The 25695-nt window shown below is 44.0% G+C and overlaps 2 protein-coding genes across 6 annotated transcripts; one reads left to right on the forward strand and one right to left on the reverse strand.

Annotated features, from left to right (window-relative positions):
• On the forward strand, positions 1-14613 carry ppox (protoporphyrinogen oxidase). Of its 2 annotated transcripts, XM_085472856.1 has the most exons (13): positions 1-75; positions 2168-2258; positions 3472-3606; positions 3983-4098; positions 4263-4395; positions 5481-5625; positions 5985-6178; positions 6589-6649; positions 8090-8208; positions 8445-8558; positions 9305-9454; positions 10226-10268; positions 10350-10884. In XM_085472856.1, exons 2-13 carry the CDS (start codon positions 2175-2177, stop codon positions 10484-10486), a joined length of 1431 nt encoding a protein of 476 aa, XP_085328982.1. In that variant the 5' UTR covers positions 1-75; positions 2168-2174; the 3' UTR covers positions 10487-10884. The 2 variants fall into 2 exon arrangements, with proteins under 2 accessions (XP_085328982.1, XP_085328983.1); XM_085472857.1 differs by lacking the exons at positions 10226-10268; positions 10350-10884 and adding an exon at positions 13563-14613.
• rbm42 (RNA binding motif protein 42) lies at positions 11360-25602 on the reverse strand. 4 transcript variants are annotated; one of them, XM_085472859.1, is made up of 12 exons: positions 25550-25602; positions 22693-22749; positions 16608-16743; positions 16452-16521; positions 16010-16078; positions 15542-15687; positions 15265-15435; positions 15029-15163; positions 13904-14021; positions 13605-13702; positions 11672-11768; positions 11360-11578 (listed from the first exon to the last, which is right to left on the reverse strand). In XM_085472859.1, exons 2-12 carry the CDS (start codon positions 22746-22748, stop codon positions 11466-11468), a joined length of 1209 nt encoding a protein of 402 aa, XP_085328985.1. In that variant the 5' UTR covers position 22749; positions 25550-25602; the 3' UTR covers positions 11360-11465. The 4 variants fall into 4 exon arrangements, with proteins under 4 accessions (XP_085328985.1, XP_085328984.1, XP_085328986.1 ...); XM_085472858.1 differs by lacking the exon at positions 25550-25602 and adding an exon at positions 22845-23135; XM_085472860.1 differs by lacking the exon at positions 25550-25602 and adding an exon at positions 23096-23118.
• Positions 25603-25695: the final 93 nt, after the last annotated feature.

Genomic DNA, 25695 nt, shown 5'->3' on the forward strand with positions numbered 1-25695 from the left:
AACAAGTCGGAAGCGTTATTGTGGTCGTGAGTGGAGGCTGCGGAGCGCGGACTCGTTGCCGTGCCTCGTCTACAGGTAAGCCCGAGCTCGGCAGCAGGACGCTGACCGTGAAGCGGCTCTGCCCGCTGTTGGCGCAGACTCTGTAACAGCCCGCGTGTTTGTTTCACGGGGATGGTGTTGGGCATCGTCCACCTGCCAAAGTACGCTCGTTCACACTTTCCACTGTGACCTGTCGTCGGGTTGTTTGGAAATGTCAGCAGCGTGCCACAGTTCTGCTGACATGTTTACGCGGCGCGTAAACCTTCTTGCGCGTCTACACTAGGCTGTGCGGCAGCGTCTGTAGACTCGCGCACGCACACATTGCGCGTGGGTGGCTGTAGCTCAGGTGGCAGAACTGGTTCGAGCCTAGTCTGCATGCGAGATACTGACCCGTGTTCGTCTCCGATGCATCCACGGGATGTGTGCAGATGTTAGTTAGCTAAGCCACCTGTGCTGGTGTGACTGCACAAGTTACGTGAAGCGCTTTGATTGCTCAACACGGTGTAGAAACGCGCCTGCTGTGGAACTTTCTGCACGTCGTTCCTCTGGTCCGGTAACATCTGGGTTCATGTCTGTCAGCTGCAATATTAAAAAAACCAAAGGGCAGTTATGCTCACATCTGTGCTGAAACATGATTAAAAAAATTCAGATGAGTTTTAATAAAATGTTAACATGACGTCACATCATGACATCACATTGTTTACAGTTTTTAAAGCAGTTTGAGATGAAACTGATGAGAGAAAATGTGCTGAAAGTTTGTTAAGGATGATTTTATATGAATATGATGCAATCAGACTCTGCAACGTGTGCACGCGCATACGCGTGTGTGAGTCTGATCATCACTGAAGGAGAGGCGCGTGCCCGAAGCTTACATTTACGCGTCAGATAAGAGGCGGCTGGCTTCACCACATCTCACAAATGACAGCTCACTGATCCACTGAGGATAAAGGCGACACACCAAGGACAGAAAATTGGAATTCTTTCCTTTATTTCTGCTCTTTTAAGTATCAACTACACAAAAAGCCTCCTGCCAGGCTGCAGGGCTCTTTGTGTGAAGGTGGGCGGTTGGACAGACTGCTGACAGACTGACAGGGTGGAGGGTGACAGAGTGAGAGGCCTGATAAACCAACTGTCGGCTATATCTTTACCAGCTATCGGCTATCAGCTACACTCAGGTCGGGGCTGGAAATAAAAATCTTCCAAACATTTTACCAGCTGCTAGTTTCTGTGTGTAACATTTGGCCAGAACAACCAAACCTTATGAATTGTATCATTTATTCTTAAATGGCCTGTATTTATCTAGCGCCCTAAGGACCCCAAAGCGCTTTACACATCCACACACACTGGTGATGGAGCTACATTGTAGCCACAGCCACCCTGGGGCGCACTGACTGACCAGTGTCAGGCGAGGCTGCCGGACACTGGCGCCACCGGGCCCTCTGACCACCACCAGTAGGCAACGGGTGAAGTGTCTCGCCCAAGGACACAACGACCGAGACTGTCAGAGCCGAGGCTCAAACCGGCAACCTTCCGATTACAAGGCGAACTCCCAACTCTTGAGCCACGATCGCCCAACTAACTAATTAATTAACTCTGTTACATTTCTGTACAGTACATTTTTTCTTACAGTGTATCATACATGTGTACCTGCACACACTGATGTAACACAGTATGAACACCGTAACTTAATTTAAACCTGACACGGTGGCTTGTGCGTTGTTTTAAATTTACACGCCACTTCATAAATTTACCCACATTTGGCCAGTGGTGGGTCCTAATTTCCACCCCAGCTCAGGTCCATCAGTATGTTTCACAGCTTGTCTATCCTACAGTCTGTTTGCCATGAAGCAGAGGTTCAGCTTTAGTCTCTAATATTGAATTAAACATATAGGATTGTTAGCTCACATGAGCAGGTGTTTCACTTCCCCTCAGAATCTCACAACAGAGCAGAGTTAAGAGGTCTGGAGATGGATGGTTAATCCAGTCATTCTAATGTTAAACCTTTAAGTTCGGTTCTTCATGTCACGTTCACCATGGTGGCGTAAAAACCCCAAAACAAACGTGTGTCCAAAAACCGGACGAGCATATTCACTCTATTCACTCTTCTTGATTTCATTTGTGTTTGCAGTTGGCCAATGAGAACAGTCGCTGTCCTTGGAGGAGGGATTGGGGGTTTGGCTGCATCCTACTACCTGTGCAAGAGCCCCCAGGTTACCAAGGTAACACATGCTTTGTTTGATTAGGAGAAAAAAGCTGGGAACAAAAACCCTCCATGTATGAAGCAAGTTTCTCGAGCACCCTTATTACATCTGGCAGATGTTAGAAACACCCTGTGACAGTGAGCTGAAAACCTGCTTGTTACTGTTTGAAAAGCGCGCTTGAAAGGGAGTCAGCGGATCCCACGTGCTGCAGTGTAAGTACAGGAACAAAGGCAGGTGGTGTTTCCCCCACACTAGCTTCTTTTACTGGCTCCCTGTTTAGTCCAGAGTTGGATTTGAAACCCTGCCCCTCATTTTTCTAACCCTCATCAAACCAGGAAGTGAAACCTCGAGATGTGGTTAGGAATTCCATTGGTAAAATGTCCTCCGCTAAGACGGGCAGGAAGTCCTGTGTGCTCAGTTCTGTTCACTTTTATTTAACACTTATCTCAGGACACTTTATATAAGAAGGCTGTTTCACATCAGTGCGCTGACCTCACTGCTAGCTACAGCGAATGACCCAACTTTGTGTTGCGCTGAGCGCGCTGCTCTGCAGCTGCTCTGCAGCTGCTCTGCGTGTACGAGATGCTCCTTCATTTCAAAAAATTGTGTCCCTCGTTGTATCCACTACGAGGGTCTGTGTCGTTTTATATCCAAATGTTTAATAAAACATGTATCACTCATTCATCAGCACTAAAGCTCTGAAACTGTCCCGACTAGTGAAGACTGTGTCGTTTCCACAATAGTCCCCCGAGGTCCACGGAGCCGTTGAAAGGACTCTGGAGGTCCCTGTATGTGGAAAAGTTGACCAAACTTGGACGTGTGCAGAACGTTCATGTGTTCTGCAGGCTTTGCTTCTATTGGTCGCGGGAAAGTGCATCGCCACGCACCGTGGTCGATGCACGAGTATATCACGCTCCACATCTGTGCTTGTGATGCTCTTTCCTCGGCGCAGCAGGAAACTTAATGTGCGGCGAAACCTGTAGACACGAGTGGGTTTCAGGGCTGCGTCCAGTGTGAAAGGATGTAGTGATTAAAGGACTTCCTGTGCAGGTGCAGGGCTTTATGTCCTCCAGGAACATCTAAAACATGAGATATGCAAATGAAGATTCAGGAAGGTCACTAAGATGTTTATATGAGATGTTGTGCCTCTTACCTCCGTTTCACTTGTCTTTCATTTCTTGGCCTTTGCTGCGCACATCTTGAGAGGATTTAAACCTAAATATCCAAACAGGTCATCCTTCTAGAGGCAAGCAGTCGTTTTGGAGGTTGGCTGTGGTCCACTCGGAGATCAGATGGAGCAGTGTTTGAACATGGACCCAGAGGGATTCGACCTGCAGGGGCGGTGGGCTCCAACACGCTCAATATGGTGAGTTCATATCATAACAGCAACACTGAGACCAAATCACAGCAACTGTTGATAAGAGCTGAACTGACCACGACAGACTGAAACCTGGACGTGTGTGTGTGTGTGTGTGTGTGTGTGTGTGTGTGTGTGTGTGTGTGTGTGTGTGTGTGCGTGCGTGTGTGTGTGTGTGTGTGTGTCTGTGTGTGTGTGTGTGTGTCTGTGTGTGTGTGTGTCTGTGTGTGTGTGTGTGTGTGTGTGTGTGTGTCTGTGTGTGTGTGTGTGTGTGTGTGTGTGTGTGTGTGTGTGCGTGTGTGTGTGTGTGTGTGTGTGTGTGTGTGTCTGTGTGTGTGTGTGTGTGTGTGTGTGTGTGTGTGTGTGTGTGTGTGTGTGTGTGCAGGTGGATGATTTGGGTCTTGGAGAGGAGCTCCTGCCGGTCAGCTACAGCCACGTTGCCTCCAGAAACAGATACCTGTATGTTAATGGTCAGCTGCACAAGATGCCGTCAGGAATCAGGTGAGTGTTTACAAACATTTGAATCAACCAAACATTGATTTTGCATGATGTGCTGCTGAATGTCGACCGGCTGTTTAAATATACATATATTTCAAATGAAATCACGAAGCGTAACCTGTAACTTTCCGTCTTCCTCTCCGTCTCCTTGTGCATTTTTCCTTCAGTGGGATTGTGCGGACAGTCCCACCGTTCTCTCAGCCGCTGCTGCTGAGCGTCGCTGCTGAGATCCTGGTGAATAAAACCAAGAACGACGACGAGTCAGTCCATTCGTTCGTTTCGAGGAGGCTAGGAAAGGAGGTGAGCAGAACTTTGTGTCAGTAAACAAGCCCCACACACAGTCGCTTCAATAAACCTGTGGTAACATGGCAAAAACAGAGATGCAACAGGAGCCACAAATCAAACGGCATCATTGAAAGCAAGTTACTGACCTAACACCAGCTAACGGGGGCGACCGTGGCTCAGGGGGTTGGGAATCGCATCTGTAACCGGAAGGTCGCCAGTTCGATCCCTGGGCTCTCTGTCCTGGTCGTTGTGTCCTTGGGCAAGACACTTTACCCGACTTGCCTACTGGTGTTGGCCAGAGGGGCTGATGGCGCGATATGGCAGCCTCGCTTCTGTCAGTCTGCCTCAGGGCAGCTGTGGCTACAACTGTAGCTGCCTCCACCAGTGTGTGAATGTGAGAGTGAATGAATAGTGGCATTGTAAAGCGCTTTGAGGTTCTCGAAAAGCGCTATATAAATCCAATCCATTATTATTATTATTATTATTATTATTATTAAATATAGCAACAAGAAACCCAAACAAAAGTGACCTGATGTCAGTCTCAAAATGTTCAGTCTGGAAAAACTTCGCTGATTTAATAACTTCAATAAGACTCCTTTCATCAGCAATATACTTACATGTTATCAAACCCAGACAAATGTTTTTCAGTTGCACTTTTGCTTTTGCAAAAAAACTCCTTACTAAAAGAAACAAAACCGCAGCAGCCGTTCAGTTAAAGTGGAAACTCCCGTGTGCTTGCCTGATCATGCACCCCAGTCGTTATTCAGATTAGAGCTGCTTGAACATTCAACCCAGTGACCCCTGTAGGCAGATCTAAAGGTTCTGAAGCAAAGAGCTGACGCGTGACCAGGAGGCCGGCAAAAACTCAGACTGAACCAAAGTCTGAATGAGCAGGTGTAGATACCTGACAGCTGTTTATCTCATTCTTTATGAGGGAGGTGACACACTCATGATGCAGCGAGGATTATCATTTGGAAACACGAGTGTATTTAGTAAGGAAGACGTGAAGCTAGTCTCTAACAGTAATTACATAAGATTCACTTAACTAAACAGGTAACGTGTGTGTGTGTGTGTGTGTGTGTGTGTGTGTGTGTGTGTAGTTAGCAGACATAGCTGTGGACAGCTTGTGTCGGGGTGTATTTGCAGGGGACTGCAGGAAGTTGAGTGTGCGCTCTTGTTTTCCTGTCCTCTACAACGCAGAGCAGCACAGAGGTTCCATCGTCCTGGGAATGCTGCTGGGCTCAGGTACACTCCAACACTTCCACTCTGACCATTTCTGACAGTTTCCCAGTACATGCAACCATTTACCTGCACTGCACTTCCAGTTGATCTTAAAATCACTCCCAGGACTTTCTGACGTGTTTGTCAGGATTAAACGTCTGTGTTTAGCCTCATAAAATCAAATAATTGATTTGAGCTCTGGTTCTACACGCTGGCTCTTCGTGGCTATTTTTCTGCCTGCATTGATGCTAACAGATGGTTGTTGTGTGCTGTCATCATTTGTTTGGATTCAGCGTTTTCAGGCTGTCTCACTTTCCTCTGTGCTACCAGTGAAGTGTGCTGTCTTTATTGCAGGACTAAGGTTGTATGTTTGAAACCTGCAGGTGAGGCTCAGGTGATTACCCGCGGCCCTCTGGCTAAAAGATCTAAGAAGGAGTCGTGGGCACAGTGGTCGTTGAAGAGGGGCATGCAGTCGTTTCCAGAAGCCATTGCAGAGAACCTACAACAGAGTGGGAGAGTGCAACTTCACAAAGAGGCTGTTGTTAAGCAGATTGATCCTTCAGCCTCTGGTTGGCAGGTTAGTGCGGAGGTTAAAGACGTTTAACTAAACCTTAGGTGGTTTGCAGTGGTGTGTTATGTTGGTACCATCATATCAGACATGGTAGTGTCGGGGATGGCAGTTTGTTTGCTTCTTGCAAGGTTTCACATTTCCTGAATGTGTAATGTTCTGATTCCCTCGCCTGCTAGCACGAGGAAGTAACGACCGTAAGAAAGAAGGATGTGAACTTGGACTGTGCTGCCATGAGGTTTTGTAAGGGAGCTCAGATCAATCTCTTCTTATCTCTGCATCACCAGCAGGTTGAACATCAGGGTAGTAATGTTGTTATTTGGTCTACACAAGTTAACTGTGTCTGTCTGCGTGTGTCTGTCTGCGTGTGTCTGTCTGCGTGTGTCTGTCTGCGTGTGTCTGTCTGCGTGTGTCTGCAGGTCCGTTTGGAGGATGGAGTCCTATCAGCCGACCACATCATCTCTGCACTGCCTGCTAAAGGCAAGTATGATTGTAAAGCACTGATGGTGCAACAACAGCTGTAAGGGATTTCCACTGCTTTGTGTAACATCATCCTTTCTCTCACTACCCACAGCTTGTGACTGTACAGTGGGTAAAATCATTTCCTACGTGTATTTCTAAAGGTGCTCTTGAAATTCTTGCTCTGTGGGACCAGCACTCCGACACAGGAAGTCTAGATTGGCCGTCAGCTTAAAAAGTCCTATTTCTGCTCTTCGGTTCTTCCTCAGTAGCCGCTGCAAAACTTAGGTGCAGCCGACGGGTGAGGGAACTCGACCAGTTCAGACTGCCGCTCTCCTCCAGGTGTCTACCCCGCTCGCTTTGACCACAACCGGGGTCCCGAGCAGCCTCGCAGAAACGTCAGCGACAGCGCCGCTGTAGATCGCTGCTCTTGCAGTACGACTAGGTTTAGTTTAGTGGCTCGGGAAGCTGACCCACTAGGGTCTGTTAACTGGAGACTGGAGTGACCTGTAAGAGCTATTTATACAAATGTAGTTCAATACTCATTGTTAGCTTTGTTTTACAAAGGGTTAAAAGGGAATGTCCACAATTTAGACCTTTTGAATGCAAATATCTTATTAAAGCATTTTAAAAAGACCAAAAGCTGAATCAAATGGTAAGAATCACAGAAGCAACCAGTGACATGATTGAAATCATACTTATTTAACGAGCTTGCTGTGAACTAATGCGGACTTTGTTCTGACCTCTGGGAGGTAGAAGAAGAGGACACGCCACATCTATGTGGATGTAGTCTGTCGGCGAGGAGTCGAGCGCTTGGAAGTAGTTTTGTAGACACAAACAGAAGGAATCCAAATCCTCCTGAATTTCTACGCTAACATGGAAAAATCACAAATCCACTCACACGTCCACAGTGCTGGGCGGTGCTTGTTATAAACGTTGGCGTCTCTTTCTGGACACCCAATCACTGTTGTTGCCCAACATCCAGCCGCACCGTTCGCGTGGGTCAGAGCTGAGCTTTAAACTTCAAAGTAACTTCATGACATTTTCTTCTTGTTTCATTCTTAGTGTAGAAATCCTGTCACATATGATACACTTCACTTAGTCTCACTCAGATTTATCATCACATCCATTTTAACATCGTCTCCTTTGAATTCAAACGCACAAGAATGCTTCCTCTCAGCTTTGATGGTTGAGCTCGCTGGTTTTACATCATGACACGTTGGTAATGACACACTGTTTCTCAGGCCATCAGTCGCGGCTGAACCCGCTGAGTTAGCACTAAATGGCAGGATGGTTTCCAACTGCTGGTCGATTTTATGAACATGTAAGCATTCAAGTTCTCCAGTAAGACGACGGCGACCCCATTTCGAAAACCTGCCTGTGTGACACCAAGTGTTCTGGATCATTTGAAGGATGACATTAAAAGTTTCCTTTTTCGAGCCCTTGTTTCTCTGTTCACAGCTCTTTCTTCAGTGCTGCCCCGCTCCTGCCAACCTCTTACCCAGCAGCTGCAGGACATCTCCTCAGTAACAGTAGCTGTGGTCAATCTGGAGTATGACGGCTCCATCTTGCCTGTAATGGTGAGAATACAGGAGAGCACAAAAAACACTTCTTTGAATTTTGAGATTACCAGATACAAGAAGATTTTCACTGTTGTAAAAACAAACTATATTGAAGCATCGCTTTCATTCTGTGAGCCACTGAAGCCTCCAGTGCAAACACTGACTTCTTTTCTGATTCCTGGAGAAAAGAGCATCAGACAGACTGCACACAAGCTTATTCAAACCTGTGTGCGTCCGTGTGTGTGTGTTGGCAGGGTTTTGGTCACCTCGTCCCGTCATCGGAGGACCGAGGGTTGCTCGGGGTGGTCTATGACTCTGTTCCCTTCCCTCAGCACAACAGACCAGATGGACAGACTACTAGACTGACGGTACAGACGAACAACACCTTGCGTCACTCACAGTGTGTTTCTGTGTGTAACAGTTGGTCGATGCAGCCTTGTGGAAGATTTGTTGCCTGCCAGCATCTTCACTGTGGCTCATACTGATTTGTGATCATGGTCGTCTTTTCTTGTTACACTACTTTTTCTTTTCAGACATTTATCTGTTGCTATTACGTCTCACAGCATGACTATTATGTCATTTCTTCTTCGTCTTCTTCTGTTTTACTGGCAGTTGGCAGCACATTTAGAGCAGGTGGTTGTGCTGCCCTCTAGTGGAATAAAATGTAACTGTTACTCACACTGATTGCTTACAGTACTAATCAGGTGGAGCCAGATAGTCTTCCATGGCACAGTGGTTGGGAAACACTGCTCTGATGGATGCATCAGAGATAATCTGGTGTTCAGTATCTTTCCCAGAAACACTTGGACTGGATGCCTGATCACCTGTTTACAAGTATAACTGTGCAGGTTCTCATCCAGCTCATGGTGATCTAAGGAACGTGGAAGATTGACTGGATTCGTTAACTTAGAATGAGAATATGAATTTACATGAACTTGTTCTGCACACCACACTGCTTTGGAGTATCCTGTGCTAATGGGGGGGGGGGGGTACTACAGGAAGCACTGAAGCATATCTTCATAGTATTTGAAGAACTCAGCTTTTATAATGACAACAACACTTCCACTCATTTCACATGTGATTATCTGTCATATCTTTTCATCATGTTTCCTAGGTAATGATGGGCGGGGCTTGGTTCGAGGAGGAGTTTGGGGTTCCAGAAGCTGCAACAGCGGAGCGTCTCTTATCAAGAGCCACTGAGGCGGTGCGCTGCCACCTCGGAGTCACTGCGGCACCCAGCTGGAGTCGAGTGATTCTGCACAGGGTATGACCCCACATATTATATAACACACACACACACACACACACACACACACACACACACACACGACTGTGCCACACGAGGAGTCAGATGATCTCTGTCGGATGTCATCATGGCGGGATCTCTTCCTATTTCTGAAGGACAATAACTTTTTTGCATATCGTCATGTAAACATGTTTCAGACGAACAGATACAAACTGCAGTTTTGAAATAACGATTTCATTTATTAATAGAAAAAGGCCATCCAAACATTCCTGCCTTTGACTGGAGGAAGTCATTCCACCTGAAAACTAATGACTGTTTGTGCCACCATTGGCAGCAAGAACTGCAATCAGCTGTTTGCAGCATAACTGGGATGTCCTGCTAATATGTGCTGGATAGTCTTTGAACCTTTGCGTATGGGTTCATAGCATAGAGGTTCTGTCAGCTGTGGTAGATGTAGCTATACCGAATGGTAGCAACATCAGGGAAAATGAACACAAAAACCTCAAGAAGTACCAAGGACTGAGAGAAGAGCTGGAGAAGATGTGGAGGGTGAAGGTAACGGTGGTCCCAGTGGTAATCGGAGCACTCGGTGCGGTGACCCCCAAGCTAGGCGAGTGGCTCCAGCAGATCCGGGGAACAACATCCCAGATCTGTGTGCATAAGAGCGCAGTCTTAGGAACTGCTGAGATCCTGCACAGGACCCTCCCAGGCCTCTGGTTGAGAGATACCAATACTGCACTTTGAGTTACTTTAACAGAGATAAATTATATTTGATCATCTTTTCAACAGGACTGCATACCTCAGTACTATGAAGGACACTTTCAGAGAGTTGGTGAGTATGAATCCGTTTAAATATTAAACATCAACAAAGTGTGATGACAAATCGTTTAATGCTATTTTGTCTACTTCCCAGAGTCCATGCGTGGCTTCATAAAGAACAATAACCTAGCCCTGTCCTTGACTGGTTCCTGTTACGATGGTGTGTCAGTGAATGATGTCATCTTCAGTGGACGGACAGCTGTGGAGGAGTTGTTGGGAACTGTAGTATGATGAAGCTGGTTGCTATGAATCATGGGATTCATGTGGGCTTGAATCTTCTACCACCTGTAATGCCTTGAATCATCCAGACATATCTGACGTTGTTTGGAAAAAGTGCGCTCACTGATGTCAGCTGCAGCGGTTTGAATCTAAGATGCATCTGAAACTTTATATTTTTGCCTGTGTAACTCAAGATTGTGTTAACACGGCTGAATGTCACCGCGCAGCTGCTTCAGGTTGTGCAGCCTTTGTTCCCATTGTTTTTATTGGATGGTCTGTGGCGACACAGATATGAGAACGTTTCACTTTAAATGGCCAACTTGCCACCTGACATTTAAGATCTTTGTTTTTGTTTCATTGCATTTATTTTGAATGTAATTGCTGATAAAGATAAGCTGATGTAACCTGCACATACACCAGTCGAGTTGTTACTGCAGCGCCGTCATAAAGCTCTTCCCTCAAAAATCAGCGTGTGCATCCAGCCTTTAAATTCCTGCCATGACAGTAAGTAACAGCGTTTACTTCTCCCTGTAGATGCTGACAGTTAACCATGTCACATGCTGAGGCCTTTTCATTGAGCCAATGTTATTAATAAAAACATTCAGACGTAGGCCTGTGTTTCTGCGGTTATAAAGTGATTTTCTTTATTTCGTCAGCCTTGAATTGTCATGAGGATCTTTCCCTCTTTAGCTCTTGAGTTGTTGTCTGCAGAGCCTTCTCTCATGGCTTCCAGTTCAATTGTATATTGCACCAAATCATTATTGTAAAGTCCCTCCAATAATTTTCCAAGCCAAAGGGAGACGGAACCACTGCCTCGTCCAAAATAAACTGATCACAATGGCAGTCAGTAGAGATACAATGTAAGCACATCACGTAAAACAAACATCTTAAAAATATTGGTTTTATTTTAGAAGGAAAACAAAAAGTTATGAGTCCATGGACCGGGTCATGATCTCACAGTCTGGCCTTGAGGCCACACACAAACTGGAAACTATCTGAGGCCCAGTTTCTTCTTCTCTTTGTGTTTCTTGCGAACCACTTCAATGTTGCGGTCCTTCCACATGCTCTTCCTCAGTTTGATGGGACGGCTACCAACGTACTTCCCTGGACAAACAGAGGGAAAGAAGTGTAAGAGTGCCAGGATGGTACCAAATGCCCTGTAACAACAGCTGTAGCGAGAGCCTGTGTGAGACTCACCATTCATCTCTCTCATGGCTCTCACGTAGTCATTTGGATCCTTGAAGCTCACAAAACCGTAGCCTTTGGTTTTTCCAGTCCGTTTGTCCCTGACCACCTGCTGACACACAGTAATGATTAGAGCAGGGCGATGTGACCCAAAATACTTATCACGATATACATTTGAAAATTTGTGATGACGATATAAGTGACGATATAATTGACACAAAATACTTTACAACTCCACAACTTTATTAGTGCAAAAAAACCCATCAATGTATTTTCACTGGAACAAGCAGCTGTTTATGTGCATTAAAGTTATATAAAAATGTAACAGTGCAAATGCAAGTTCCTGTCTGACAGTTTAACCAAAAGGCTCCGACAATCCATCAAGCGGTGCGGCTTCGTAGCTCAGCAAAGTCGTACTGAAACATCTGACAGATTTTCGAGCGCCGTGCACATAAAATGGTTTCGAGGTCAGTAAACACAACCAGAGTTCATACATAAGGCACACGGGATTATAAGGGGCACTGTTGATTTTCAGAAAAATCAAAGGATTGATTTTAAGTATTTTCCAAACAACGCGGTAATAACGGCGGCCCGCTAGCATGCGCTACCAAAAATAGTGCTTTGTTGTGTATCTGACGGACGAAAGCTAAACCAGTTCCACACCAGTGAAGCTGCAGCATTTTTACAAACCAGTTCTGGTTCATGGATTCATTCAACGATCCGCTTTCTCCCTTCTCATTCGCCGCCATGCTTTTTCCGCCATGTGCGTATGAAAACAAAGGCACTGCGCATGCGCGTTTTACCCATATTCTATCGCCATATTTCATTTTCTTATCGTTGCCCAACATTATACCGGTGTTACCGTGAACGGTATGATATGGCCCAGCCCTAGTAATGACTTCATGTTACCCACCAACTGGTGACACGAGACACTTCCACAGAGAAGTTGTATTTTTAACAGTACTTTATACCCAACGCACCCTAATATTTGCTAATTAAATAACATGCCTTTGGGCTGTGGGAGGAAACAGCATACTCCGAGCGAGCAGGTGCAGCCACTCCTTGCACCAACAGCAGGAGTTTGTTGCAGATGACAGTAAAATATTTTGGGGTTCTGCAAACTCCTCGCAGAATCCCAGTCAGAGGTCAAACCAGTGCACCTGCCCTGAAAATCCACTGGTTGCCAGATCAGTGGTTTCCCCTGAGAAAACCTTGAGTTCAGGTTTTTGTTACATTTGAGGCACAAACAACAAACATGAAGGTTTTTACTGCCTCTTGAACAGCGTTCCTTTAATATAAGCTGCCATAAAGGCTCTTTCATGGAGGACGACATGAACCGTTTACAGCTTGAAGCTGAGGAGTCTCCAACTCTGCTTTCATCTGTTACCAGATATTAATAAATCCAGATGGAAGACATTGTTTACCTACAGCGTATGTGTTAAATGTTCAGGGAATTGATATCCTATCCAACTGAATTTGACAGCATATGATTTCATTTGAGTGTCTTGACTAAAATCTAATTTAGCTTCAATCAAAATTTAGAAACGTACATTTATGTAGTTTTAGTCGACTAAATATAGTTGATGAAATCTGAAGCTTACTCAGGTGTTTGTGTTTTTACTGGTCAGAGTAGCTCCACAGTTTACAGAGCTTCTCGTTTTCCTTCACCTGAGGCGTCTCCGCTCGTCTCTTCCTTCCAAGCACTTTGCTGCTTATTTCTCATGAAAATACAACTAAATGTCAGAGGTCACCGCCCACACAGGATTACTTCTGACTGAATCATTTCCATATTCGTCATGTTCTACACAAATTGTTCTAATTTGATCTCATCTATCCATAACATTTTAATCTTATTTTAAAAGCGTGTCATTCGTTTTTAACTCAGTTATCGTCTTTTTGTTAGGAGAAGAAGAAAAAAGAAAGACGAACAGACAAATGACCCGACCTTAGCTTTGAGGAAAGATGGGTATCTGCTGAAGGCTCTGGCCAGTATGTCATCATTAACCTCGTTACCAAGATCACCACAGAAAATACGGAAGTCATCTGCAACATGGAGACAATTCTGCTGATGTTACACATGAAAAACTAAAATCACCATGGCTACTGAAACACACCTTTTTTTAAATGCATTTACTTTAGCTGCATTCAACTGATGGAAGAACATCACTCAACTGAAAAAACCAACAATGACACTGAGCTGTCTCTGTTCTGTTATTACTGTTAGTGAAGTTGGTGGAGCTGCACCTGATTCCCATTCCAGCAGACTCTGGTCCTCCCAGGTCGTCCCTGCAGCTGTGCGGATACACTTCTTCACCTTCTCCGATTTTGCCCTTTTTTTGTCTTCAGTAGTAGTTTCCACATGCTGACACACACACACACACACACACACACACACACACACACACACACACACACACACAAAGTTTAACTTTGGGTAGAAACTGCTGTTGTCAAGCATCATCTGGACAACCAGGACAGTCAGCAGCATTAAAGATGATATATTCTAATAATCTGATATGCTGCTGATGAACCACAGTCAACAAAAATAAAAAAAATCGTTAAATATTTTACTTTACATTTAATAATATATGAAAGTTTACCTTTTTGAATACAATTATTAAAAAGAAGACATTTACTTTTCCACACTATCCAGTCTGAGACGAGCACTCAGTCATCACTGTTAATGCAGCGGCAGCTCCAGAGGGCCATAACAACAAACTAATGCTGTGCTATGTGGGTAGCTAGCGTTATCGCTAACAGCAAAGCAAAGCATGGTCCTGTTAAAGAACAGCTTGTATCCAGGTGTTTTGAACATTTGTTTTGCTTTGATAATTAGCAAATATTTGGCTTCTACTTCTGTAATATTCAAAATATTTTCATTGAAATGTACTCTGATTGTATGCATTTTGATTTTAAATACTTACCTTATAAACATTGTTTTATATTGTTTACCATTCTATGTTAATTGTTTATCATTTGTAACAGCACCTAAAACACTAAAATGTAAACTTAAACAAAAGAAATTCCCAAATCTGTGACAGATACTGATTTACACATTATTTCATATAAATAAATATCTCATTTGTAAATGTGCAAACTCATAAATGTCCCCACATATTGGTTGGGTCACGATGTTAGATGTTGAAGGCAATTAGCTGTAGAATAATATTTATAATTCTACGCCCACAGCACTAAACGTAGAAGTTTTCCATTCACCAGTATTTTAAAAATGCATATAACCCCTGAAACGGCGGCACGTGCAGTGTTACTGCCAGCACGTCGCCTGCTACATGGCTTCACAGTCTAAATATTTACGGGCTCTCGCTCCTCGTTACAAAGTAAAGAGCAAAGTGTTTTGCAGAAATCCACCTCAGTTTGGGGGGGTTCAGGCTCCGGCATACTAGGTCCAATCACCGTGCCGCTGTCCTCGCTCTCCTTCTTGCTGAGCAGACCTGCAGCCATCACTGCAGCCTGCTGCTCGGCCACCCGCGCTGCCAGTTCTTCCTGCAACACCCAGATCACAAGGCCTCAGAAACTACAAGTTCTGTACATCTGAAAGAATCCAGCGTAAAACAAATGTGTGCGTCATGCACGGATCAAAATACCATTCGGGCCTGTCTCTGAGCGTGAACTTCATTTCTTTTTAGTCCAACATGGGCAGGAGGAGCAACGTACACAGTTGGTGCTGCCTGGATGATTGACGGTGTTGGTTTGACAGGAAGTGGGGCTACTTGTCGCGTAGGTGGGCCTGACACCATCGAAACCATATCACCAACCTGAAAGAGACAAATTTGGACGAGAGGGTTCGAGGTGGCGCTCGTCCATTTTACATGATCTCAGTAAGACATGAAGCAGTCTGCACACAGACTCGTGTTTGTGAACCTGAGGTGGAGCAGCCATGGGCTGAGATGGTCCCTGAGGCATTGGGCCCTGCAGGGAAGGAGGGAGCATCATGGGTGGAGGTGGAGGAGGTCGTGGCAAAGGAGGTGCTACTGGAGGACCACGCATCATCTGTAGCCTCGGACCACCTGACAACACAGAGTCCAACCCACAATCCATGTTCAGCTGGGACAAACTTCATCTACACTGGTTTATGAAACCATTTCAATGCTTCGCAACACTCTGCAAACCCATCTGACTGGTTTGTGTCTTAGTGTTTTCAGCAGATTCCTTTAAACTCCGTCTTCAGCTGGAGTTTGAGTGATCAGCCTGTGCTGTATCAACACCCTGTCCTGAAACATCAAGTCTGCATGTTGTTTGCTCCAAATAAGGCAGATTTCATACACTATATGCTACATGTAATGTTCAGACACACCCACAAGGCAAAAACACCAAGTCTTCAAAAATTACCTGGTCTTTGCAGAATATGTGGAACAAAAGCCGGTCTCATCATGGGAGGAGGAGGTCGTACTGGAGGAACTGACACAGAGAGAGCAGGAGTGAGCGCAGCGTGGCGGCATCTGAAATACTGCTTAAGCCTCTAAACTTTGGTCAGTCATAAATGAATCTTAGCACCACAACATGCATCAAAAACAATCAGAATACTTTATTGATCCCTCGGGGAAATTGTTTTGGTTACAGTGCTCCAGTACTTTTTGAGGAAACAGCTGATATCGTTATCCATTCCAGCTACAGCTTTCATCAGCTTTGGTTTCCATCCAAATATTTTGAAACACAAACGCAAGCAGCCGGACCGAACCACGAGCAGCAGATCTAACTGTCAGCGTGCTTCCAGGTGAGGAAGACTTTTACTGGATGGTGACACTCTTGCCATGTGAGCATTTGTCTTTACCTGGTCCCACAAAGGCTTGTGGTGGAGGTCCAACAAAAGTTGCAGCTCTGGCTTCTAATGTCTGCTGGACCTGAGAAAGACCACGGAGTGTGTGAGCGAGAGAGGGTGCTGTTGTTATTAATCACATCGAGACCAATCCTTTTATAACACACAAACCTGTCTGTAGGTGTTGGTTCCTATAATGGGTCGCACCACTGGAACTGTTGGGACAGCCAGAGCTACAGGTACTGCCTCCATGACAGGTGGACTTCCTGATACTGGTACTGGCCCACCGAGAACCTCCTGCTCAAAGCTAGAGAAGCAGAGTGATGTTTGTATTAGATTTCATTTTTGACATTTTTTCCTCCTCCAAACACTCAATTTCGGTCTCATCTGACCACAACACTTTCGCCCAATCGTCCTCTGAGATTGAGACGCTCAGTGCCAAACTTCAAACAGGCCTGTACGGCGGCTTTCCTGAGCAGAGAGACCCTGCGAGCAGGATGCTATGCTCGCAGCTGCTCGGTGATGGTCCTGTAGCCTACTCCTATTCCTTGAGTGTCCACAATCTTCACCCTGACATCCTTGGAAACGTTTTGGTCTTAGCCATGGTGCAGAGTTTGGAATCTGGACAGATTGATTGCGTCTCTGGACGGCTCTCTTTTATGCAGGTAACGAGCCGAGAAGGCTCCTAATGTCAGCTCGTTACCTGCATAAAATACACCTGGGAGGCAGAAATCTTGCTGATTGACAGGGGATCAAATATTTATTTTATTCATCAAAATACTAATTTATTTGTAACTTTTTTGAAATGCATTGTTTAGATTATTGTTGTCTCTCACTGTTCAAATAAACCGACACTAAAATTATACTCTGATCATTTCTTTGTTAGTGAGCAAACTTACAAAATCAGCTGGGGTTCAAATAATGTTTCCCTGACTGCATCTACACAAAGCTGTGGAAATAAACTGGAATAGAAGTCAGGAAACATCCTGCGTGACAGTGAAGAGCAAAGGGAGTAATCTGTGGCTCACAGATAAACTAGTAAAGAGAAAGGGCAGCAGCTCTAAGTGCAAGTACCGTTTTGTTAGGTACAAGTGTTCACCTGCTTTTTAATACAATTATCTACTCAATACATTTAGTTTTGTCGAGACCATCAAGATGACTGCTGATGTTCAAAGCAAACACCGGAATGAGGAAAACTGGAGATTTCACCGAGTTTGAATGTGGCTGGATGCTGATGTCCAGCCACCAGGACTCTTGGTGGCGCTGTCACTTGGTGTTCGCTCGCTCTGTGGTAGAGTATCACTTCCTGTTCCTGCTCAAACACAGTGGTGTTTCTGAGTAGCTTATTTGCTTAGCGATTTAATTAACAACTTTTAAATACATTCTTCTTTCATAGTATAATCTTCACGTGCTTCCTCCGAAGCACACTTTCTGTGTACTCACTACCTAATTTATAGCCAAAGTATTCACTCACTGTCTCTGTACTGTCTCGCTAGCCTAGCCTAGCTCGTAGCCGACTCATTAGCACCATGGCTACTTCACCTGTCCCTCCTGCACTTTCTTGCTCATTGTGTCAGATGTTTAGTTACTCCTCGGCCTCCTTTAGCAGTAATGATATCTGTAACAAATGTAGCATATTTGCAGCGCTGGAGGCCAGGATTACTGAATTGGAGACTCGGCTTCGCACCCTTCATTCACCCGTAGCTAGCCAGGCCCCTGTAGCTGGTGCAGCCGAAAATAGCGTAGGCCCCGCTAGCTGTTCCCCGGCAGGTCCCAAGCAGCTGGGGAATCAGGGCGGCTGGGTCACGGTGAGGAGGAAGCATAGTCCTAAACAGAAGCCCCAGGTACACCACCAACCCGTTCATGTGTCTAACCGTTTTTCCCCACTCGGCGACACACCCGCCGGGGGTCAAACTCTGGTAATTGGCGATTCTGTTCTCAGACATGTGAAGCTAGAGACACCGGCAACCATAGTCAATTGTCTTCCAGGGGCCAGAGCAGGCGACATTGAAGGAAATTTAAAACTGCTGGCTAAGGGTAAACGTAAATTCAGTAAAATCATAATTCACGTCGGCAGTAATGACACCCGGTTACGCCAATCGGAGGTCACTAAAATCAATATTGAATCGGTGTGCAACTTTGCCAAAACAATGTCGGACTCTGTAGTTTTCTCTGGTCCCCTCCCCAATCAGACCAGGAGTGACATGTTTAGCCGCATGTTCTCCTTAAATTGCTGGCTGTCTGAGTGGTGTCCCAGAAACGATGTGGGCTTCATAGATAATTGGCAAACCTTCTGGAGGAAATCTGGTCTTGTTAGGAGAGACGGCATCCATCCCACTTTGGATGGAGCAGCTCTCATTTCTAGAAATATGGACAAATTTATTAAACCCCCCAAAATATGACTATCCAGAGTTGGGACCAGGAAGCAGAGTTGCAGTCTTACACGCTTCTCTGCAGCTTCTCTCCTCCTGCTACCCCCCCAAAAACCCATCTCCATAGAGACTGTGTCAGCTTCCAAAAAGACAAAAAACAAACTAAAAACCAGCAACAAACAACTTAAACATAAACAATCACAAAGAAAGAACAATACAGTATCCACATCTGAACCAAAGAGTAAAACAGTGAAATGTGGATTATTAAATATTAGGTCTCTCTCCTCCAAGTCTCTGTTAGTACATGACTTAATAATTGATCAACAAATTGATTTACTCTGCCTTACAGAAACCTGGTTGCAGCAGGATGATTATGTTAGTTTAAATGAATCAACACCCCCGAGCCATTCTAACTACCAGAAATCTCGAAGCACAGGCCGAGGGGGCGGTGTGGCAGCAATTTTTCACACCAGCCTATTAATTAATGAAAGACCAAGACAGACTTTTAATTCATTTGAAAGCCTGATGCTTAACATTGTCCACCCCAGCTGTAAAACTCAGAAACCAGTCTTACTTGTTATCATCTATCGTCCACCTGGGCCTTACACAGAGTTTCTGTCTGATTTCTCAGACTTTATATCTAATTTAGTTCTGAGCTCAGATAAAATAATTATTGTGGGTGATTTTAACATCCATGTAGATGCTAAAAATGACAGCCTCAACATGGCATTTAATCTGTTATTAGACTCAATTGGTTTCTCTCAAAATGTAAAAGAACCCACCCACCACTTTAATCACACTCTAGATCTTGTTTTAACATATGGCATCGAACCTGAACATTTAACAGTGTTTCCTGAAAACCCTCTCCTGTCTGATCATTTCCTGATAACATTTACTTTTACAATAATTGATTACACAGCGGTGAAGAGTAGACTTTATCAAAGTAGATGTCTTTCTGAAAGCACTGTAACTAAGTTTAAGAATATAATCCACCCACTGTTATCATCTCCAATGCCCTGTACCAACACAGAGCAAAGCAGCTATCTGAACGCTACCCCAACAGAGGTCGATTATCTTGTTAATAATTTCACCTCCTCACTACGTACGACTCTGGATACTGTAGCTCCTGTGAAAACTAAGGCCTCAAATCAGAAGTACCTGACTCCGTGGTATAATTCTGAAACACGTACCCTAAAGCAGATGACTCGTAATCTGGAGAGGAAATGGCGTGTCACAAATCTAGAGGATCATCATTTAGCCTGGAGAAATAGTTTGCTGCTTTATAAGAAAGCCCTCCGCAAAGCCAGAACATCTTACTATTCATCACTGATTGAAGAAAATAAGAACAACCCCAGGTTTCTCTTCAGCTCTGTAGCCAGGCTGACAAACAGTCAGAGCTCTGTTGAGCCAACCATCCCTTTAACGTTAACTAGTAATGACTTCATGAACTTCTTCACAAATAAAATTTTTATCATTAGAGAAAAAATTACCAATAATCATCCCACAGATGTAATATTATCTACAGCTACTCTTAGTACCATTGATATTAAGTTAGACTCTTTTTCTCCAATTGATCTTTCTGAGTTAACTTCAATAATTACTTCCTCCAAACCCTCAACGTGTCTTTTAGACCCCATTCCTACAAAACTGCTCAAAGAAGTCCTGCCATTAATTAATTCTTCGATCTTAAATATGATCAACCTATCTCTAATAATCGGCTATGTACCACAGGCCTTCAAGCTGGCTGTAGTTAAACCTTTACTCAAAAAGCCATCTCTAGACCCAGCAGTCTTAGCTAATTATAGGCCAATCTCCAACCTTCCTTTCATATCAAAAATCCTTGAAAGAGTAGTTGTCAAACAGCTAACAGATCATCTGCAGAGGAATGGTTTATTTGAAGAGTTTCAGTCAGGTTTCAGAGCTCAGCACAGCACAGAAACAGCTTTAGTGAAGGTTACAAATGATCTTCTTATGGCCTCTGACAGTGGACTCATCTCTGTGCTTGTCCTGCTAGACCTCAGTGCAGCGTTCGATACTGTTGATCATAATATCCTATTAGAGCGATTAGAACATGCTGTAGGTATTACAAGTACTGTGCTGCAGTGGTTTGTATCATATCTATCTAATAGACTCCAATTCGTGCATGTAAATGGAGAGTCCTCTTCACACACTGAGGTTAATTATGGAGTTCCACAGGGTTCAGTGCTAGGACCAATTCTGTTTACATTATACATGCTTCCCTTAGGCAGTATCATTAGAAGACATAGCATACATTTTCACTGCTATGCAGATGACACCCAGCTCTATCTGTCCATGAAGCCAGATAACACACACCAATTAGTTAAACTGCAGGAATGTCTTAAAGACATAAAGACCTGGATGGCCGCTAACTTTCTGCTTCTTAATTCAGATAAAACTGAGGTTATTGTACTCGGCCCTGAAAATCTTAGAAATATGGTATCTAATCAGATTCTTACTCTGGATGGCATTACCTTGGCCTCCAGTAACGCTGTGAGGAACCTTGGAGTCATTTTTGACCAGGACATGTCCTTCAATGCACATATTAAACAAATATGTAAGACTGCTTTCTTCCATTTGCGCAACATCTCTAAAATTAGAAATATCCTGTCTCAGAGTGACGCTGAAAAACTAGTTCATGCATTTATTACTTCCAGGCTGGACTACTGTAATTCATTATTATCAGGAAGTCCAAAAAACTCACTGAAAAGCCTTCAGCTAATCCAAAATGCTGCAGCAAGAGTCCTGACAGGGACTAGAAAGAGAGAGCATATTTCTCCTGTTTTGGCTTCCCTTCATTGGCTTCCTGTTAAATCCAGAATTGAATTCAAAATCCTGCTCCTCACATACAAGGTCTTAAATAATCAGGCCCCATCTTATCTTAATGACCTTGTAGTACCATATCACCCTATTAGAGCGCTCCGCTCTCGCTCTGCAGGCCTACTTGTTGTTCCTAGAGTATTTAAAAGTAGAATGGGAGGGAGAGCCTTCAGTTTTCAGGCCCCTCTTCTGTGGAACCAGCTTCCAGTTTGGATTCGGGAGACAGACACTATCTCTACTTTTAAGATTAGGCTTAAAACTTTCCTTTTTTCTAAAGCATATAGTTAGGGCTGGACCAGGTGACCCTGAATCCTCCCTTTGTTATGCTGCAATAGATGTAGGCTGCCGGGGGATTCCCATGATGCATTGAGTTTTTCCTTTCCAGTCACCTTTCTCACTCACTATGTATTAATAGACCTCTCTGCATTGAATCATATCTGTTATTAACCTCTGTCTCTCTTCCACAGCATGTCTTTATCCTGTCTTCCTTCTCTCACCCCAACCGGTCGCAGCAGATGGCCGCCCCTCCCTGAGCCTGGTTCTGCCGGAGGTTTCTTCCTGTTAAAAGGGAGTTTTTCCTTCCCACTGTCGCCAAAGTGCTTGCTCATAGGGGGTCATATGATTGTTGGGTTTTTCTCTGTATCTATGAAGCGCCTTGAGGCGACTTTTGTTGTGATTTGGCGCTATATAAATAAAATTGAATTGAATTGAATTGAATTGATGTCAGCTGGGATTTTCCTGCACAGCTGCCTGAGGGGTTACCTGCACGCTGCACGCATCTGTGTCTCTTCAAACTGGGATCTGTTGCTTGTTAGGCAAATGGGCACCACAGCACTAGTTTAATGTTGTTATTGTGACATTTAAAGTGAAGTGTTTTGACTGAATACTGTCTCAGTGAAGCACCTTGCTAACACAGAAAGGCCAGAGGAACACACTCGTGCATCCTCGCGTCGACATGCAAACAGTCACATGAAAAACCTGCGACGTAATCGGAGAGGTGCTGGTACAGCTCTGCGGTGTGTGCAGTGAGGATGCTTCGTACTCACAGCGCCATCTCAGCCTCCATCTCCTTCAGACGCTCCTCGCCGGACTTGAGCGCCATGCTGTGGGAAAAACAGCCAACATGAGCTCAACGCTACAACAGCTGCATTCAGAAAAGCGCCTCCGTCTGCACACGGCTGGCCGCTGTAAGCCTTACCTTCAGCTGGAGTTTGTACGCCGCCTACGTTCACCGACTGGGCTACAAGCTAACAAGTAATGTTTAGCTCGTTAGGCTCGAGCTAAACCAGCAACGAGCCCGTTTCTGCTGCTGTTCTCAGCCCACTCACTAACCCACCAACCCACTTCCACGCTAACAGTACTAACTAACTAAAGAGGAATGGGATTATGCACTAACAAATACACATTCACGGGCTACTGAGCCACCGTCCTAACGTTCTTCTGCTTTACCTTCTTCTTCGTCTTCTTGATGTTTGTTAGCGATTGACAAACAAAACGGTGCATTAGCGCCACCAACTGGTAGGGCGTGTGAATGACGTCGCTCCAAAAACCGAAACAAACGAGTCTTAAATAACTTTAGGTCAGCTTTCGTTCTTCTAACCCTGCTCTCAGCTTCATAGTGTAGTGCAGCTTGCTCTATGGTTTCCTGTCCGGTACAGCACTCACATTTGTCTGAATCACGTTTGGCTGCTATGAATAATGTTTAAAACTGTGTGATATAAATTGTGATATGACTGTCTCCTCTCTCCTGTTCCTTCCTGTGCTTCTCATTCTCCAGTTTTCCTTTGGCATTTGGAAATCTGGTGTCCTCTCCTTTCTTCGTCTCATGTTTCCTATAAAATAATATCCTATTATATGAACCTGTAGTTTTTAAACAAAGGTCAGACAGAAATCTTGTGTGAGATATAATTACATTTTTTTTAGTTTACTCTCAAAGCTGTTCCAGTTAAATTAAGTCGAAATTAGACTTTTGATTTTTTTAATACAGCACAATAATAAAATAACTAAGTTGCTTAGACTACCCTCCACAAATCCCCAACTTTCTGTGGTGGGAGGGTGTGTGTGTTCCAGTGATCCCAGGGTCTATGTTATCTGATGGGTTCTCATAGGGATGAGTGCCTTGGGTGGGGACTGATCACTGATCCGATGGGTAGTGGGTTGATGGCAAGAGAGGACACTGGACAGACCTGGTGCACCTTAACGTATAGTGAGGGTGTGCTAGGAGCACCTGGCAGAGTTCAGTTGTGCATTTAAGTTCCTTTCCTTAATATTTAGAGAATTGGAAGAACTGTTATTTTTGCCACCATTTCATTGTTTTGGGGTCAGGTCTGTCAGTGAGGAACCTTCTTCAATCTATTGGAACGAACCCTAGATCTGGATTTAAATGCAAGCAGGTGAAGAAATTATGGGATATATAAATAAAACTGAACTGAATTGAATCTAATAACTGCTGAACCATCCATTGGAAAAAAACATTAGAAAATTCTAATGTATTGGAGCATCTACTGTCTACTTTATTACACATGTCTGTTCTACTATAAACGATTTATATCAAGTCAAACAAAATAAGGCTCAGAGATGTTTGTCTTTTGTTTTTAAGCTGGGTTTGATAGCTGTAAAAAAAAAGTTGACTGTCACTGGAAACTTCAGTTGCTCACTGGCAGCAGTGGGCAGCGTTTATTGATTTTGCTTATCTTGAACTGCCTGCAGCTCAAACCCATGGAGCTAAAACAGACGCAGTGAAACTTTGGGCCCGAGCCGGGGACAACAGTGCTCCCACATCTTTTGCTCTGGGCTGTTTACCTCCCCCTTCTTTCTTTTTCTCATGCTTCCTTTCAGAGCAGCTTTTTCCTTTTCTCTCTGGTCTTTGAAGTTGTCTTTCTTTCTGTTGTTGATTGCTTACCTTTTATTTTATTTTTGATAATTAAATAAGTTAAATTAAATAAGTATAAGAATGAAGAAAACGGGGTTAACCCAGGATGGTAATGTTGCTGGTAATGGTGTTGTGGTTCTTTTTTGGTTGTTTTTTTGTTTTTTTGTTTTGTTTTGTTTTGTTGTTTTTCCATAACTTGTGTATCTGCAAATATACACATTCTGTATTTTTCATATGAAAGAAACTATACTGTGGTGGGGCTTGCTAATTTCTTGTTTTTGATTTATGTATGTTATGTTTTGTTTTACTTCATATGTTTATATGTTTCATATGTTGTCTGTTTAATTTAAGACAAAAAAAAATTAAATGAATGAGAGGTAAAACTTGAGGGGGTAGGGACAAATAAGTAAATACTTCAGCCTACTCCTTTTCAAACAAATAATGGAATGATATTTTGTAATGATTGTGAAGGCACATGTTTGAAATGTTTGAAATAAAAATGAACTGAACTGAACTAATAGTGATTATATGTTTGTGTTTGTCTAAAAACAATAAAAGTTTGATAAAAAAAAAAACCCTCTTGTGACCTCAGTCCTGCATACGGTTGAATCTCAGGTTAACATTGTGGCAGCAGCAGAGTAAACAGAAGGAACAAAGTCAGGTTTTCCAAAAACTAGTGTGACTGAGTACTGGTGTGATTAAAGCCAAGCTTTGGAAATGCATGCACTTTTTGTCCAGACAGCAGAGGTATATTGTAGTAGCCTCAAGATTCTGTGCAGCTTATATGGATATCAATACAATAAATTCGTTTAAACTGACAGTTATATCATCAGCATTAAACTGGTATTTAAATGAAACATCAGCGCACTTCACACCCTAGTGTGAAAAGTACAGAAAGACCTTGATTGGGCTTCTTGTCACTGGTTGACAATGACTGAAAACCCGCTGAAAACTACAAAAATGGCTGTAACCTTGACCTCGCTGAAGTGAAGGTCCGTTAGGAGTCACTGTAAGTTTGAAAGTACACAGACCAGTGTAATGGCGTGAGCCCATCAGAGATCTGGTGGGTATGAAAGGTTCCACGGGTGATTCTCGAGCATGAGTGAGATCCACAAACAGACTGGGCTTTTGATTCAACGTGATCAGTGTGGAAAGTGTTCGTAGGGCTCAATACAAA

This window comes from Copadichromis virginalis, linkage group LG11, assembly GCF_057382275.1.
Source record: "Copadichromis virginalis isolate Kocher_CV1m ecotype Utaka linkage group LG11, C_Virginalis_male_GT1.1, whole genome shotgun sequence".
Classification (NCBI taxonomy): domain Eukaryota; kingdom Metazoa; phylum Chordata; class Actinopteri; order Cichliformes; family Cichlidae; genus Copadichromis; species Copadichromis virginalis.

Coding starts and splice junctions, on each gene's coding strand:
- ppox (XM_085472856.1), top strand. CDS start 2,175: ATGAGAACAGTCGCTGTCCTTGGAGGAGGGATTGGGGGTTTGGCTGCA. Junction 6,650..8,089: donor CTCTGCACTGCCTGCTAAAG/GCAAGTATGATT, acceptor CTCTGTTCACAG/CTCTTTCTTCAGTGCTGCCC. Junction 8,209..8,444: donor GCTCCATCTTGCCTGTAATG/GTGAGAATACAG, acceptor GTGTGTTGGCAG/GGTTTTGGTCACCTCGTCCC.
- rbm42 (XM_085472859.1), bottom strand. CDS start 22,748: ATGGCGCTCAAGTCCGGCGAGGAGCGTCTGAAGGAGATGGAGGCTGAG. Junction 15,688..16,009: donor ACATATTCTGCAAAGACCAG/GTAATTTTTGAA, acceptor CTGTGTTGTCAG/GTGGTCCGAGGCTACAGATG. Junction 11,769..13,604: donor CATCTTTCCTCAAAGCTAAG/GTCGGGTCATTT, acceptor GTGTGTCAGCAG/GTGGTCAGGGACAAACGGAC.